Consider the following 15,266-nt stretch of genomic DNA (forward strand, 5'->3'; position numbering starts at 1 on the left):
CCATATGCGTTTCATGCGGCTTGAATGAACCTAAACACATTGTCATCTGTTTTCCTCGATGGACGGTCGAAACTGTGGCCTGATCCCGCGTCAATCCATAAATCAAGTAGAACGACAATGTCTCACAGCTTTGACCCATTTCTTTCATCACACTAAAATAGCAAATATTCCCGTGTATGTTGCAGAATACTTTTATATAGAAAATGCATAATCCAATGCATAAAAAATAATGCAACCTGTTTCAATATTTGTAAAAGCATGTAAAAACCAGTCTAAAATGTCAAAGGAAAAACAGCTGGTTGATGTGATGGATGATGCCAATGCGTTTGGTCACGTGGACCGTCGCGTTTTCCCCCATCACAGTCCATCGACGCTACGCGAATGGGAATCTTTCAGGCCCGAACACCGCCTATCACAGAAAGGTAATTAACACTATCCTTTCTCATTAAGAGTATTCTCAGTTTGGGTATGGGATAATTGGCCATTGCTACTGTTTGGCTGCCTTTCTGCACAAACCCTGGCTCTTCTGGGGTCGCGGTCGCTCCCGTGTACCCGTGTTGTGGGAGAAGCCGTGCAGCAATACCTGCCAACACTGTAATGGCTAGCCGTGTTTCTCCGTGACCCTGCCACACGTATTTCTGGTTTGAACGGTGCAGTCCAACTTACGGTCAGGCGCTGGCGGGGAATGAGAACGTTGACATAGTGTGAAGAACACTAGGGGTTGACACCAAGATGGAGACACGAATCCTTCGTGAAGGCTGCATCGCCTAGGATTCCGCCATCTCGTGTTTCGATTCAACGATTGTATAATGTAATTCTCATCACAAATGGAGGACCGGCACATCTGCTGTTGGTTGCCAGTAAATTAATAGTTACCTTACTGACCGTTATCTTTCCGTTTCTATTCTCTCTACTTCCGCGATTCCGAGAGGTGCATTTTAAGCATGGCTAGGTATCTGCAAACACCTGAACCAAAGATTGCTCCTCGGTTGAATGAGGAGATCAAGTCTTTGTTTCGAAGGGGGGCATCATGAGCCAAAGTACACACACAATACTCAAGATCTTGATGTATCCTCTGGTTGATGATGATGAGGCGGGCGGGGACGAGACTTGCATCCCGAAGCGATTCAAAACTAACCGACAATTTGGGCCTTGTGTGGATACGCCCAACCGTTGAAGGAAAAAGAGGTGATAACGGGATGGTATTTTGGAGCTAACGTTGCGAAACTAGAGGGGGAGTTTGTAAAGTATGCTCAATAGATATACTCGAAGGACACTTGGTAGGACCAAATTGTGTTCCGTGCACTGTTTGTATTTTCTTTCAAAATGAGCACAGATGATTTTGAGTTCTTCGCAAACGCAAGTTTTATGATATTCACAAAAGACAGAAACACAGATATGCAAGATATAACCTCTCCGACACAATGGGAAACTAACCTATCGTCCCATATGAATGCCGTACTTTTGTCTTTTTTTCCTTGGCTGTCGTTTCCTATTCAGCCCGCTTTTGCTGAGAAAGATAGGAAATATATTCCCCCACATTATTGCCCCATGAGGTCTGGGGCTTCCCCAAATCTCTTTGATGGCCGGTGCGGACGAGGCTTGATGAACACCCCACAACATAATTTCCTGACGTGCGTGAAAGACATTTGCAACCGCTCTATATGCGTGCATCTTTATTGAAATCGCTGTGTGCTCCCGGAAAACATTTGCAGCTACTACAAGTACTGACTGAATGCATTACTACAACTCGTATCGATATATTCACCGGGACATGTGGTTAGGTTTGATTGCAACTCGACTCGAAGTGTCCATTCAATCACCTGTGCTTGTCCGATGAAGACGTGATGTTGGACAGCATGACGTCTTCATGCCTTTTCCTGCGTTTTGAGACCTGACATCATCAAGACTTACAAACAAGCGTGCAGAATGGTATAATCAACAAAAGTCAAGGACAAAAGTGTTGAATGTATGTTCACCTGTGCCTTCTTACACACGGGCGGTCATATGTGGCAGTTTCCCCTGTTAGATCTCATAGTGGTTCGAAGACATTTTGTTATTTATATCTATGGAAGCAGTTCTCTATGTTCTGTATTATGCATTTATCCTGTATAAAGTCTTTAATTGCGCCATATCTTTTACACTTATTCCAGTCCTTCACACATTCCATGTATATAGCTGCATTGCATCACTGTGCCTCAACTGCTTGTCGTAGCACATCTCCTATACATATGAAAATGAAAGAGTTTTACCGGGTGTGCAGTGTACGTACAGGTTCATCGGTACTTGCAGGGACGTGAACTCATTCTGTGCGGTTATTGTGGTCTTGCAGCTTTTGCACCTGATAAACGCTCTTTCTTTGCCACATATCAAGTGCTTCATCATCTTGACGCGATCTTCTCCCGCAAGCAGATCTCAGATGGCCGAAGAAGGTTATTCTCGCCCTCGAAGAACCTCCCAAATCGTGGCCGGCATATCTTTGCGTGAAGGATGAGGGAGGCAAGCGCCAGTTTGAAAAAGAGCTCGAGAAAAGGCGATATACCAATTTGTTCAGCAAATGAGTGCGATGTTCCCTCAAAGCAGCGGAGAGCGCCTACCGGTTTTGAGCAAGCCCACGTTCGCTTTACTTTTGACCCAAACTTCACTGATATTGGTTGACTGGACCACAGGACTGGCAAGAATTGAATAACATTCTGACGATGCAAATTCTAGCCGACCGTGGAACACTCCTCTTTTCCGTCGCTGCCGGTCTAAAATCACTCTATAAGGTTGCGGATCTTAAGCAGGAAGAACAGCCCATATTCCGGCGAATCGGAAAACTTGGGAGGGTACTTCTGGGCCGCATTTGCCGAAGACCATCGTCCGTATTCTAGCGGGAGAGTTCTTCTGAGCCGCCTTTTCCCAAGATCATCGTCCATATTACAGCTTTTGATATAAGGCAAGGGAGATTGACGGCATCAAGTCGCCACCTCAGATGGGTCGGCCCAACAGGAGGACCCAACCTCGGACAGACCTGCTACATGGGGGCTCCAATTCAATGCATCTTGGCAGTTGATTCGATCACGAGGAGTTTCGGTGAATCACGAGGAGTTTGGCATTTTCTATATTTTTGGGGGTTCACACTAGTTATACAAATTTTGACGGTCCTTGGTCTACCCACCCACTGCACCTGTATTTCCATTCGAACTAGACACACCCACACAACACCATCACCCTTAAAGTAGTGTAGCAGCCCGGCGGTACCCGTTGACAACGCGATCTGTGCAAGGTTGGCGATGCTGGTCTCATTACGAAGGTGGTCCATAACATAGGTTACTGTCGAGGTGCAGTCACAGACACTACTACTAAATAGAATCTCATTCAATTTTGCGTTGATTGTCTTGACTTGATCCTCAGGGAGAAGCTGGAGTATTTGGTCGTCGGCGGTGTCCACAATTCCCCAGAAGAGCAGTTGGAACCTCGCTGAAGTGTTATCGGACGAATGCAACGTCTTGATCTCCCGTACCAATGGGGCCAGGCTCGGCGGGTAACCTTCAAAGCCGTAATCTTCTTGTAGCGGATTATCACTGAGGACCCCCTCTCCGTCGGAGAGCCCGGATGGGTCTCCTTCGAAGGGGGAGGTCGGCTCAGGGAACTCATCCTCGGACAGAAAGTCGTCGTGGATGGGAAGGAACCGTTTCCGTGGTGCATCCGGAGACGGCGATCTAGCTCGCTTTCTCTCGCTAAGCCAAATTGCCGTGTGGTGACTTTGATCTCCGACAGTCAGAGTTCCGTCATTACTGCGAAGTTTGACAGGCGCACGAACACTGTGGTCATTGACGTATTTAGCTCCTCGAACGCTGTGGTCCCGTATAATTACATTCCTGGAAAGTAGCTATGTAAGATGGTAAGCATCGGCGGATCTCTAGCCATTGATGCACTCCTCGTATTCGACTTACCGCTTTCCAAAAGTCAGCCACATCCTTGACAACCGATGCACATGTGAAAATGAAATGGAAATATAATGGTTAGTAAATTGCTGCTTCTTGATTTGCGGTCGACTAATGCCAGAAGGGTCACTTCTCCTGTGCCCTTCTGGTATTAGCTGCCGGTCCTCCATTTTGTGACGAGAATTACATTATACAATCGTTGAATTGATACACGAGATGGCGGAATCCTAGGCGATACAGCCTTCACAAAGGATTCGTGTCCCCAACCTGGTGTCAACCCCTAGTGTTCTTGACACTACGACAACGTTCTCATTCCCCGCCAGCGCCTGACGGTCAAGTGTGGGCTGCATCGTTCAAAACCGAAATACGTGTGGCAGGGTCACGGAGAAACACGGCTAGCCATTACAGCGTCGGCAGGTATTGCTACACGGCTTCCACCACAACAAGGGTACACGGTAAGGACCGCGCACCGGAGGAGAGCCAGGGTATGTGCAGCGTAATGCAACCGGCGGTAGTCATGGCCAAGTATCCCAAGGAAGGTTTGAGGTACTTACCTTTTTATTGTAACCCACATCTTGGCCGATAATGTCTCTAAATGCTTGCAAAAGACGACCATTCGCGTACCGGTAATTAAACTGGTCGAGCCCACGGAACGCGTAGAGAGAGTGTCCCAGGAACCCTCGGAAAGAGGGATTCTTGGGACCTCTCTTGAGATAAGATTGTACAAGCTTTTGAGCTTTCGTGAGGTCGATTTCTCAGTTTTCTTCATCGTAGGTGAGTGCTGAGAAAACGATTTGGGGGGGGGGGGGGGGGGTGGTGAGCCGAAGGAGAGGGTTTATATACGCGGTTACGCAGTTTTAATGCATTAAATTCAATTAAAGGCGCACAGTCACTACACGCATCTTTCCAGTCACGCTAAGCCTGTGGTTCCATCTCAGTTGCAGTGTGCTTTAAATGGGTGACTGCTGGTTAATGGTGGTGGTATTCAACCAAGGAATTGTTAGAATAGAAAGATGGCAGCGTTACGGGAAGATGGTCCAAACTTTCCAACGAAAATCAAAGGTTATCTACTACCACACTGGATGTAACCCTGTAGAAGAAAGGTTGATTCCTTAAAGGTCCAATCCATTCATTGCCGTCCTTTGGTCCGATAGAGCAACTTACGGTCCCCATTGGATTTTCGTCCAATTATCCTTACTCAGATTCGATCCAATACATCGGCTGTTACATTTAAAGAGATGTCGTCTGCTTGGGCCTCAACATCACAAGATACTAGTTCCGCATCATGATAACGGCATAGAAAGCAAGCTCATAAAAGCAGAGTGAGACAGATGAGCCAGCAAGACAGTATCCTTCATCTCAAGAAGCGTCGTATTGCAATGCAGATATACTGGTGGTTTCATGGAATAAGGTTAATCGGAGATGCATGCCAAGAAGGCAAATACTTGATGGATTAAACTCTGGATAATAACTAATTTCATGCTGATCGACAAATAGGATGATTGTATTCATGTTCACATAACCAATGTCTTTGAACAGCCGCAAATCCGGTTAAACAAATTCAAGATAGCCTTGCATCTACCAACTGATAACTATCAAAGGGCAGTACCGGCACCTTCCTTCGTACGGCGTCACTCAGGAATAAAAAGAACTTTACCTCATCGGACAGGATTTCTTCACCAAATCGCGAGTAATTGGGAAATTGTCCGGATTCCAGAATGATGTGGCTGTTCCCAAGTTGCCCAGTCCAGTACGGCCAATTCGGTGAACATCGTCGTCAATCTGGTTTGGGTCGTGCATGACAGACGTGCATGGCATGCCATGAATTGTACCAGCCCGAAAGCCCTCTCCTGGACCGTCCGCCTCATCGGATCTCACGTCCGTGAGGCCACCGACCCAAGCCTGGTTGGTCTGGGGGTGGACCACCCCAATCTTCCGGGAGAAGTTGTTTGACCTGACGTGGTGGGCGAGATGCGTCCGGCGTTTCCCGAGGACTCAAGTACCCATAAGGTAAAACCGTGAGGTAGACCGGTCCGCGAGAAAGAAGAGGTTTTGAGGAGTCTGGAGTTGGTGATGGTTTACGGCCAACGCAGTACAGACGGTCAAAGCTAAGCGGACTCCTGACAAATACCACCATCAGTTCAAGCTAGTGAGACTAGCAAGAAGCTATGAAAGCCATGACAGACGGATACATATATCCCCCATACTTGCGACCAAGAACGATGCGTGACATTCACAAGGATAATGACCGGGTGAGTATGTAACTAGACATGCAACTGTAGAGAAAGACAAGTAGGACTGCCTGTATCCAGTATGGAATACAATTTCAGTAGATGCAAAGGATGTAGGCATGGAAAGACATTGGTGGTCCCTGAGATGGATACAAGCGGGCGTAACATATAACATTGTTGACAGTGTCGAAAACAACAGCTAGGACGATGGAAAAGTATGGAATGCCGGATATCTAAAATTGCAATAACATTCATCAGAATCCCTTACTCATCAAAGAGAGATTTCAGAGTCTAGCAACAATACAATATCCAAACATACTCAAAACATCCACCATCAAATCCAAATGCCAAAAAACACACAGAGTGGTAGTGTCTTTGGGTACATTGGATCAAACTCTAAATCATAGGCGGGAATCTTAACAAGTAGCGCGCGGGTTTTTTTGGAACACTTGAGACGGCAGAGTAAACGTGTCTCATCGATGGCGGGTAACAAGTGTGAAATGGTAAGATCAACATTAGGGTTTATGACTTTTTTCTTTTAGTGTGCTTTTCATATCACTGTTCAATGTGTGTTGGATTGGGGTTCTGTATGGACCTACTGAAATTCAAGAGATTGTCGTTCACGAATGGAGAGGTGTGGAAATGCAAATCACGGTACACGCCATTCAGGGCTTTCAGGCATACGCTTCGAGAGAACGTCCCAAATGTTGCATCACAGACTTGGTTCATCCTATACCGCAGAAAACATTTTGATATTCACCAAGCGAAATAATTAATAAGACGGGATCAAAGTCAGAGACCCAACGTCATTCACATTTCTTCAGAATACGAATGCATTCGTTACAAAAGGGTTACAAGAAGAAAGACAATTAAATAAAAAAGAGCCGATCACTTCACCGCCCTCACCCTCCCCGCCCAAAAAAAAAGGGATTGAAGAACATGAAAGAAAAAGAAACAAGGTGTGTGTAGGATACTCCACGACGTTTAGTTTCCCGCCCCAGTTTTAGACGCTAGTATCAGTTTTTTTCATTTGCCTGAACGTATCATTGCACTTTATCCGGTAACGATTCAGATTAAAAAATCACCATCGCAATCGCTACTCGTCGCTATATACAATCCCAGCTTCCTCCGTGGTCTTCATCTGTCCCAGTTGGTTTCCACTTTCTAGTATGCCAGGTTGCCCATCTGTAGAAACACCCTCTCCTTGATCTTCCGGGACGGCCTCTAATTGACAAACATCATCGTCCACATCTCGCCACTCGTCGTCATGCATAGCCTGTTCATCGCCAGCAGAATCAGCCATCTCTATGGGATGCCAACCATCGTCTTCCTCGCCAGGTTCTCGATCCCAGCTCGTACCAGTAAATTCGAGCGCTTCATGCTGACTCGTCCCGCGCATCGAACTGTTGCGTTTTACTAGCGTGCCAGTGTTTAGTGGGCTCTTGTGAGTGACACTGATTGTTCGAGTGGGGATTCGGGCCCGGATCAGGGTACGAGATGCACTGACGGGATCATGAACTATAGGTCGAACGGGAAGCGGTGGATCTTGGGTTGGTGGGATATCCCCGTACGGGCTGGACAAGATCTCGGACGGTGGTTTGTCTTCAGATGATACGCTCTTTTCTGGGATTGGTTTGGGGAACATGGTGGGATCTACGGCAGCAGACGTGGTTCGCGGCGGAATACCAATGGATGGGAATGTTATTGTGGGATCATATCGAACGATTCCGCCCCCGTTCGACATTCTTTTGAAAATGATGCGCGGGTGGGCTGATCGTAGCGGGATAAGAATACGTCGACTGGATGATCGTCGCAGGGGAGGAACCGCCGAGGTCGTGGCTGGGTCCGAGGATGGTGTCAACGGTTGTCCATGCCCTTTGCCAGGTTGAACATCGTCCAATCCCGAGCTTGGTTGCCGTCTATGCCCTGGGATACCCTGACCCCTCCCTGCGCTGGTCTTTCGTCGATGCCCTAGGATTGGGTTCCGACCAACGCTCGGGTTCCGCCTGTGACCTAGTCCAGACTCGCTACTCGTTCGATCCGATGCACACACGCCCTCCGCCAAATGATCATTCAGCTGCTCGCGTCGTCCCTCCCACCCACATCCAGCCGCCTTGCAGCGCACCACCAAATTCTTGACCATATCTTGCACATCCTGCGCTGGAGCCACATGTCCCGGCCCAATTCGCGATCGACAGAACGGACAGCTCTTGCTGTGCGCTAACCATCGCCAAATACAGGAAGAGCAAGCCACATTTGCGCAACAGCTCAGCCGAACAGCGCGCTCACAGACATCTACACAAAGAGGGCATGTAGCGAATTCCCGCGGATCAGGCGGAATAGCGTTGGCGAACTCGGGGGTTAGACCAAGTCCATTGTCGATGTGGTGGCTGGCCGAGGTGCCAGGATTCATGACATCGGCGCTACCAAGATACGTAAACCTTCGTCGCGAAATCTCCTGCCTCTTTGTGTTCCCAAAAAGTGACGAGATGCGCGGAGATATAACAACGGTCGAGGGGAGCCCGCTACGTGCTTTTAACGATGGCTGACGACGATGGCGACCACTGGGTTGACGGTGTAATCGTCCACTCGCTGGCATGGTAGTGCTCTCCGCTACTGGCGGTGGTTGAATTGGTATGTCGCTTGCCGGGAGCGGTAGTGTGAGACTGTTGCGAGATGGTACGATGGGAGGTTCTGGTTCTGGTACGATCTGGGCGTGCGGTGCAAAGATGTGTGCATGGAGCGATCGTGATGCAGTCGACGCATTCGCGCTACCAGGAAGAGGAGGTCGAGCAGCTGCTGGCATCGCTTCTATGCCAGACGGCTTGATAACCCAGTAAGCTAACGGCGTCAGATCATCGTCTTCCGTGGTTTCCGCGACTTCAGGGCCGTCTTTCTGTTGGTCCTGCAGGGCCACTGATTCAACCAGCAGTCCAGCACCTTCACTAGGGATAGAACTTGCGTCAGTACCCGCGACAGACTGGTTTTGCCAATCGTTGGTCGACACGTTCTCTTCTATCAGCATTTTCGGACGCTTTTTAAATAGCGATCGCACACTACCGGTCGTACTACGCAAGTTACCAGCGCCAACAGGCAGGTCCTCGTGATGTACTGGTTCGTGAGCATCCGCTACCGCATGCTTTTGCCCAAGGTCCTCCGCCGACGCTCTGGTTTTGACCTCTACAGGCCGGGCTGTTTGGTCTATCGCATGTGGTGGCAAAGCTGCATTCTCCGAGATATCACTCCAACTTTCCTCATCAGGCCGTGTTTGCTTATCTGCAGAAGCGTCGTGTCCGTGTTCGTTTGGAATGGGCCCTTGGGGTATTCCAGTAGACTGACTTGTTTTGATCCCAGAGCGATCCTTCTTTTTAAATAACGAAGGACGTGCCTGCAATTTAGGCTCCGAAGGAGGGGGTTGTGAAGCGAATGCGACTAGCCCCGGTATTGGCATTTTACTAGCCAATCGTACGGGAATCGGAACTGGAGATCTTGCCGCAGTTGCTTGAACATTAGTGGGTACCGTTGTCGGTAGGTCAGTGGGCAATTGCGGCAAGGCCTTCTCGGGTGGCGGGCGTCCCATCTCACCGGTTGATGGTGCAGGAACCACAATTTCGGGAAGAGTACGCATTATTGGAGGCAACTCTTTGTTTACATACACCAAACCGATCGAGCTCGCTCGCGGTATATCAGTGGGTTGGTGTGCTAGAGCAGGTTCTAATGCGTTCTGCGGCTGCTCCTGACTAGGCGCAGGCTGTGATGATCCTAGTACGTCCGTAGGAATGACAGGGACTGTTGAGATACTTGGCATGATATCATTCCTCGTCACTACCGGGTTTGTTCCAGCCGCAGGTTGTTCTATTGTGTCTGAATCACCCGTCCGCCCAGCGTTGACAGGTAATTCTGATGGCAGTGCCACATTTGGAGGACATTCCACAGTCGCCGTTGCTGGTGGTGTTTGTGGGGCCGATTCTGCTTGGACAACGGTAATTGTCGGGTCATTGTGATTCACCCTTCCAGGACTTGATATCTCTGTTATTCCCTTGTCCGTTGGAATAGTTACGGCACCGTCCACACATTCTACGTAATAGAAGAGTTCAAACTCAATACAGGCGAAGTTTTACAGGATCATGAAATCATAAACAAACCTCCTTCGTCAGAACCATCAACGGCATTCACATTTTTGGCATTCAAACATTGGTCTCCATCTTCCACGGCAGTAACATAACTACAAACACTACTATCTTCCGCATATCCAGCTTCCGTGTTCTCATCACTCTGTTCAGCCGCCAGCCTTCCAAGGGACGCACTTCGTCGCTTCAAAGGTGTGGACCGTCGCCACCTCCTTGGTGTAGGTTGAGCAAAATATCCTTCAATAATCTCCCGTTCATCAACCTGATCAGGCGATCCACCCGATTCCGATCCACTCATCGACAAATGATCTCCCATCGTATTCTTTCCTTCCTGCGTAGATCCTTCCTGTGTCGCCTGGTCATCCTCTGCAACCAATGTCATATGGGTCGCAACTGGCGGTGTTGCAGGTAAGATCGATACCAAGGGCGGCGTGATGGGATTGAGGGGAAGGGGTAACGGGAACACTGCAAATTCTACACCAGTTGCAGGCATTTTGGGATGCATACCGTGGTGTGGGATGACGGGAAAAGGGGATATCGCGTTTGCGCGGCTATTTTCAACGGCGGTAATCCCTCGTTCGGTAGTTGCAGAGAGTGAATCGCATGCGGCATTCCACTTTGGAAGTCAAATGTAGATGTTCAAACTCCACCAGCAGCCCCCTCCAACCCAAACAGTAACGCAATAGTTTGTCACTAAAGACAACTGAGACGCTATCTATACTCGTCACAGTCTCCAAAGTGTCGTCAGTTGGCAACGGTCCAGCGATTCTAGTTGGTATGATACAAACGCTAAATAGTCCCGCAAGTCTCTGTTGAGCTTGTCCTTGACCACACACCAAAGTTCTTCAACCAACTCAACGGAATGACCAACACAAACAACGCAACAAACGTGTTGAAAATGAGCCCGCCCCCGTCAGCTTGCCTTTCCCAGCAAGTGTTCGTTCTCAAAGCCGCTGTAAACTCGATCAAGACAACGGATATAGCAATCACGTGATGATATTACTACTATATCGGGACAAATGGCTCCTTTTTCGTAAGCCATGTCCGATGGGTTGCGCCCTTGGGTTTGCGATTAAAAGCTCTCCAAGTCTCTCCATCGGTCAAACAGCATAACAAAGGATTTAAGCCATCGTCACATCAGACAATATTTACAATAGTACAAGGACAGACAAGGTTACGAACAAACACAAGCAAAACATCGTCAGAACGTTTAGACATAAAACCTCCTACATACCCATCTAGTCTACCACAACAATGTGGACAGAACGTGAGGGAAAAAAGGTATTCTATTTTACAACGCAAAGAAGGGAAAAAGTTCGCTTGATTTGAAGTGAATACACGAGAAAGTGATGATTGTGATGCGAAAAGGGCCGAGAAATGCAAGAGTATATACAAATGATTGCGGTCGTGCGTTTGGGTGCCAGGTTTTTTTATGTTTTTCATGTTTTGATGTTGTCAGGTGCGCTGGATATTTTGGAATCGAGTGGATGGAGAGTATAATGTGTTGTTGGATGAGAGGAGAGTTTCATAGACAGCGTTTCGCTTTTAAATGTCGATGTAAAGCGTCGCTTCGCGTGAATGTCGTCCCACAGTGTGTGCATTCATATGGTTTGAAATCGGTATTGTGAGTTGCTTTGTGGCGCTTTAGATCTTGACGACGTACAAACGCTCGCTATAGAAGTAGATCAGACAAAAATCCTACAAGACTCACAACCAAAAACAAAATGAAACCAACCTGACAAACATCGCACACATGGTTCCTCTCCGCTTTATGCAACCGCGCATGGGTTTTCAAGCTTCCCAATTTTTCAAACAATTTTCCACAGACGCACTTGAATTTTGCACCAAAACCAAGAGCTTGCTGTAAATCCGTATCCTCCAAATGCTCTAAATCGTATAAAGATATAATATTTTCATCAATCTTTGCGTCACCCGACTGGGGGTCAATGAACGCTGGTATTTCGAGAGGCTCGACGGAAGGATCCTCGTTGACAAAGACATACTGCTTTGGTTGGGCCGGTTCCGGCGTTGAGGGAATGGGCGGCGAGGGCGGTGCCAGTGCCGAGGTCGGATGATACGGTAGTGTTTGGAACGGTGAGTGGACACTCGGACTTGCGCTGGGGATGGTGGGGCTGTACATGCTTGGTGCGCCATAATAGGGTGTATTCATGGCGTAGCTGGACACATTGGACATGTTGGGCACAAACGGGACGGAAAAGCGTCGGCCAAGAGCAGAAGGCGGGACAGGAGATCGCACCTGATGAAGCACGCCAGGGGAAAGGGACGCCGCGCGTTCAACGGGTATCGTGGCGGGCGAAGAAGGTGAGGGAAGAGCAGGGAGATTTCCACTGGAGGACGAGAGTGGTGAGTTGGTGTTGGCGATCGAGGCTCTCCGCACCACAAAAGGAGCGACGGGGGAAGAGCCGACGGTAGGCACGTGAGGGAGGCTTCGTCGTTGGCGGGTAGGAACGATGATGGGTTGGAGGCCCGACACTCGACGGGGCATGTATGGCATGGCATTGGATGGTACCACAGGAACTGAAGTGAAATCGCGGTTGCTTTCCGTCCCATTCACGCCAAAGCCATGGAGGCTCTGCGGTCCCTGAAAGCCTTGCGAAGGCGACTGCCCATACTGCTCCAACGAAGACGTGTCATACAATGTTAGGTCTTCCATGGCACTCGAAGCCGATAGCGGAGAAGAAAGGCCCAGAGATTCCATCCCGAGTTCACAGTCTACATCAATGGGCGATGACATGTCCAGCGACGTTGATGCACCAGAGCTATACCCTTCGTCCATAATAGAGCTCGCCACGCTAGGGCGGCGGCAGTGCGCCATCCCATTCGCAAAGACCGACATGGTCGGGAGGTGCTGAAGCGGTGGCGACGAGGGTTCGTTATAACTTAGGGACAGCGGAAACATGTCATTTGGAATCGGTGAGGATAACATGGTTACGTGTGTTGCCCGTCCGTCAAAAATCGATAATCAAAAAAGGTTTTGCCAAAATGTCCGTGGTTGTCGGCGTTCGGTGGCCGAATGCGAATCGTTGTCGTTTGTTCTTCTTGTCGTAGCGTTCAACGTCCCCCACGATAGAAAAAAAATCCTTGCAAAAAGCAGAGAGGAGGACCGTTGAAAACCAAGGGAATAAAATAAAAAAGTTTGAAGGAATTGCCAAGACCCCAACGACTGTAAATATACTTTCTAATCTCCTAAATCCAAACGCTGTGACCTCTGCTTCCACAAGCAAAAAAGTCTAAAATGAAATTCAGAATGCAAGTTCCCCCTCCCTCTGGAGAACCAAAAAGCAATATTGAGTAATACGCAAAAATGGAGAGGTCTTGCTTTCTCTAAGTTTTAATAATAAAGTGGTAAACTAACTAGGTGGAATTTATGGAGCAAGTTTCGTCTTTAGCCAAAAGGAATTTCAACGTTAGAAAGAAAAAGAAAGAAAGAACACGATCCCAATGTCGTATCCTCTGTGTGAACAAGTGTGAAAGTGTGAAATCCAAACACTAGATTGACTGGTTACTCTGTTCCTTTGAATCTTGCGTTTGAATCGGGACCCAAGTTTCAATCAAGTAAAAGATCAGCAAAGGCCACTCTGTAAAATCCCAAAAGGAGGAGGAAGGAATAAACGTTCAAAACCAACATGGAAACGAGAGCGATGGAGTAACAAAAAAGCTACTTTCTACTTCGAACTTTGCAACCAACTGACAACATTAAACACTGTGTTGAAACGAAACACACGGACAGGGGCATCGGACCTTGCGTTACACGACCGTTTAATAGGGCGTTATAACAAGTTGCGGCCGTGTTTCAAGGTTTTTCATGGATGTTGCGAGTTTTGAATTCATGGGATACTTTCCCTTTGGGTTGAGGAGAACCGAGTTCGATTCCCGGTGGTGGTAATTGGCAAACTTTACTTTTTGTATTTTTTGCGATTTGGTGTTGAATTCATTCCCCCGTGATGTTGCAGGTTTTTTTTTTTTTATTTATTGCGAGTTCGATTCTTGGCGGGTACACTTTTGTTGTTTTTGTTCAACCAGTTGAGGGTTCGAACCGCGCTGTCGTCCAAGTCGGTTCGCGCTTTGGGGAATGAGCCCGTTTTTCCGACACTTCCGCATATCGCCCGTCTTGGCAAGATTCCTTTCATTCCATGTCGCTTCATTCACCCTGCCCATTCGCAAAATGTCTCTCCTCCTGAACACTCTCCTGGCCTTGACGGCCTTGATTACTCTAACCCATCTTCCCCCGTCCAAGCTCTTTGCTCTCCATCCAATAGCAATGACCGCGGCACTGGTCCTTGGAATCCAAGGAACACTCAACCTCAACCGCCGACGCAAAAACAAGAAACAACAACTCAAACCTCAGACAAGGGAGGAAGCGGTGGATGGGCATTTTAATTTCATGATGATGGCTGTCATGTTGATGGGATTGGGACTCTTGGGTAACGTATGGTTTTGTTTACAATGTTTGTTTATAATTGGTTTTTTAATCATGTGCCATATTTCCAATGAATATAGCGATATACCAACATAAGAATCACACCAACGATCCCCATTTCGAGTCTCTTCATAGTCTCCTCGCAAGCACGCTCCTGCTCTTGATTATCATTATGGTGCTTTCAGGCATTAGTTTCAAATCCCAGATCCGGCCCATTATTCCATGGCGGCTGCACCGTTTAGCAGGGTACGCACTGCTGGTTGGACTGACGGGGGTGTATTATACGGGATTGGACTATATGGTGGAGGGAGCGAGTGTATGGTACGCAAGAGGGGTTTTGGGATGTACGAGTGCTGTTCTGGTCACTTTGCTATAGTGGCGATGGGGTGTATAGACTCCACCTCCCATTGACATGTGGATTAAACCCTACCTAGATTCGAATAATTCCTATAGCTATTATAGATTAATAAACATATCAAATAAAATGGAGAGAAAATCCAAATGCGTTATGAGCGAAAAAAACGGTTTTCATTCA

At 48.0% G+C, this 15,266-nt stretch overlaps 4 protein-coding genes across 4 annotated transcripts; 1 reads left to right on the forward strand and 3 right to left on the reverse strand.

Annotated features, from left to right (window-relative positions):
• Positions 1-3,034: 3,034 nt before the first annotated feature.
• Positions 3,035-4,099, reverse strand: SPPG_08224 (uncharacterized protein; the record flags this gene model as incomplete). The annotated part of the gene is made up of 2 exons (XM_016756383.1): positions 3,035-3,863; positions 3,939-4,099. The coding sequence occupies 2 exons, from the start codon at positions 4,097-4,099 to the stop codon at positions 3,035-3,037; spliced, it is 990 nt and encodes a 329-aa protein (XP_016604358.1).
• A 2,860-nt stretch (positions 4,100-6,959) lies between these two features.
• SPPG_08225 (uncharacterized protein) lies at positions 6,960-11,219 on the reverse strand. The gene is made up of 2 exons (XM_016756384.1): positions 10,306-11,219; positions 6,960-10,237 (listed from the first exon to the last, which is right to left on the reverse strand). The coding sequence occupies exons 1-2, from the start codon at positions 10,793-10,795 to the stop codon at positions 7,257-7,259; spliced, it is 3,471 nt and encodes a 1,156-aa protein (XP_016604359.1). The 5' UTR covers positions 10,796-11,219; the 3' UTR covers positions 6,960-7,256.
• A 215-nt stretch (positions 11,220-11,434) lies between these two features.
• Positions 11,435-13,970, reverse strand: SPPG_08226 (uncharacterized protein). Its single transcript, XM_016756385.1, has 2 exons — positions 12,026-13,970; positions 11,435-11,962 (listed from the first exon to the last, which is right to left on the reverse strand). Exons 1-2 carry the CDS (start codon positions 13,235-13,237, stop codon positions 11,816-11,818), a joined length of 1,359 nt encoding a protein of 452 aa, XP_016604360.1. The 5' UTR covers positions 13,238-13,970; the 3' UTR covers positions 11,435-11,815.
• A 438-nt stretch (positions 13,971-14,408) lies between these two features.
• On the forward strand, positions 14,409-15,244 carry SPPG_08227 (uncharacterized protein). Its single transcript, XM_016756386.1, has 2 exons — positions 14,409-14,735; positions 14,812-15,244. Exons 1-2 carry the CDS (start codon positions 14,477-14,479, stop codon positions 15,105-15,107), a joined length of 555 nt encoding a protein of 184 aa, XP_016604361.1. The 5' UTR covers positions 14,409-14,476; the 3' UTR covers positions 15,108-15,244.
• Positions 15,245-15,266: the final 22 nt, after the last annotated feature.

Source organism: Spizellomyces punctatus, assembly GCF_000182565.1.
Source record: "Spizellomyces punctatus DAOM BR117 chromosome Unknown supercont1.20, whole genome shotgun sequence".
Classification (NCBI taxonomy): domain Eukaryota; kingdom Fungi; phylum Chytridiomycota; class Chytridiomycetes; order Spizellomycetales; family Spizellomycetaceae; genus Spizellomyces; species Spizellomyces punctatus.

What these genes read in the sequence shown, in the direction of transcription:
- SPPG_08225 (XM_016756384.1), bottom strand. Translation starts at nt 10,795, where the DNA reads ATGCATCCCAAAATGCCTGCAACTGGTGTAGAATTTGCAGTGTTCCCG. An exon ending in TGATGGTTCTGACGAAGGAG is followed by an intron (nt 10,238 to 10,305) that starts GTTTGTTTATGA and finishes TCTATTACGTAG; the next exon opens with AATGTGTGGACGGTGCCGTA.
- SPPG_08227 (XM_016756386.1), top strand. Translation starts at nt 14,477, where the DNA reads ATGTCTCTCCTCCTGAACACTCTCCTGGCCTTGACGGCCTTGATTACT. An exon ending in GATGGGATTGGGACTCTTGG is followed by an intron (nt 14,736 to 14,811) that starts GTAACGTATGGT and finishes CAATGAATATAG; the next exon opens with CGATATACCAACATAAGAAT.
- SPPG_08226 (XM_016756385.1), bottom strand. Translation starts at nt 13,237, where the DNA reads ATGTTATCCTCACCGATTCCAAATGACATGTTTCCGCTGTCCCTAAGT. An exon ending in ATGTGTGCGATGTTTGTCAG is followed by an intron (nt 11,963 to 12,025) that starts GTTGGTTTCATT and finishes CTACTTCTATAG; the next exon opens with CGAGCGTTTGTACGTCGTCA.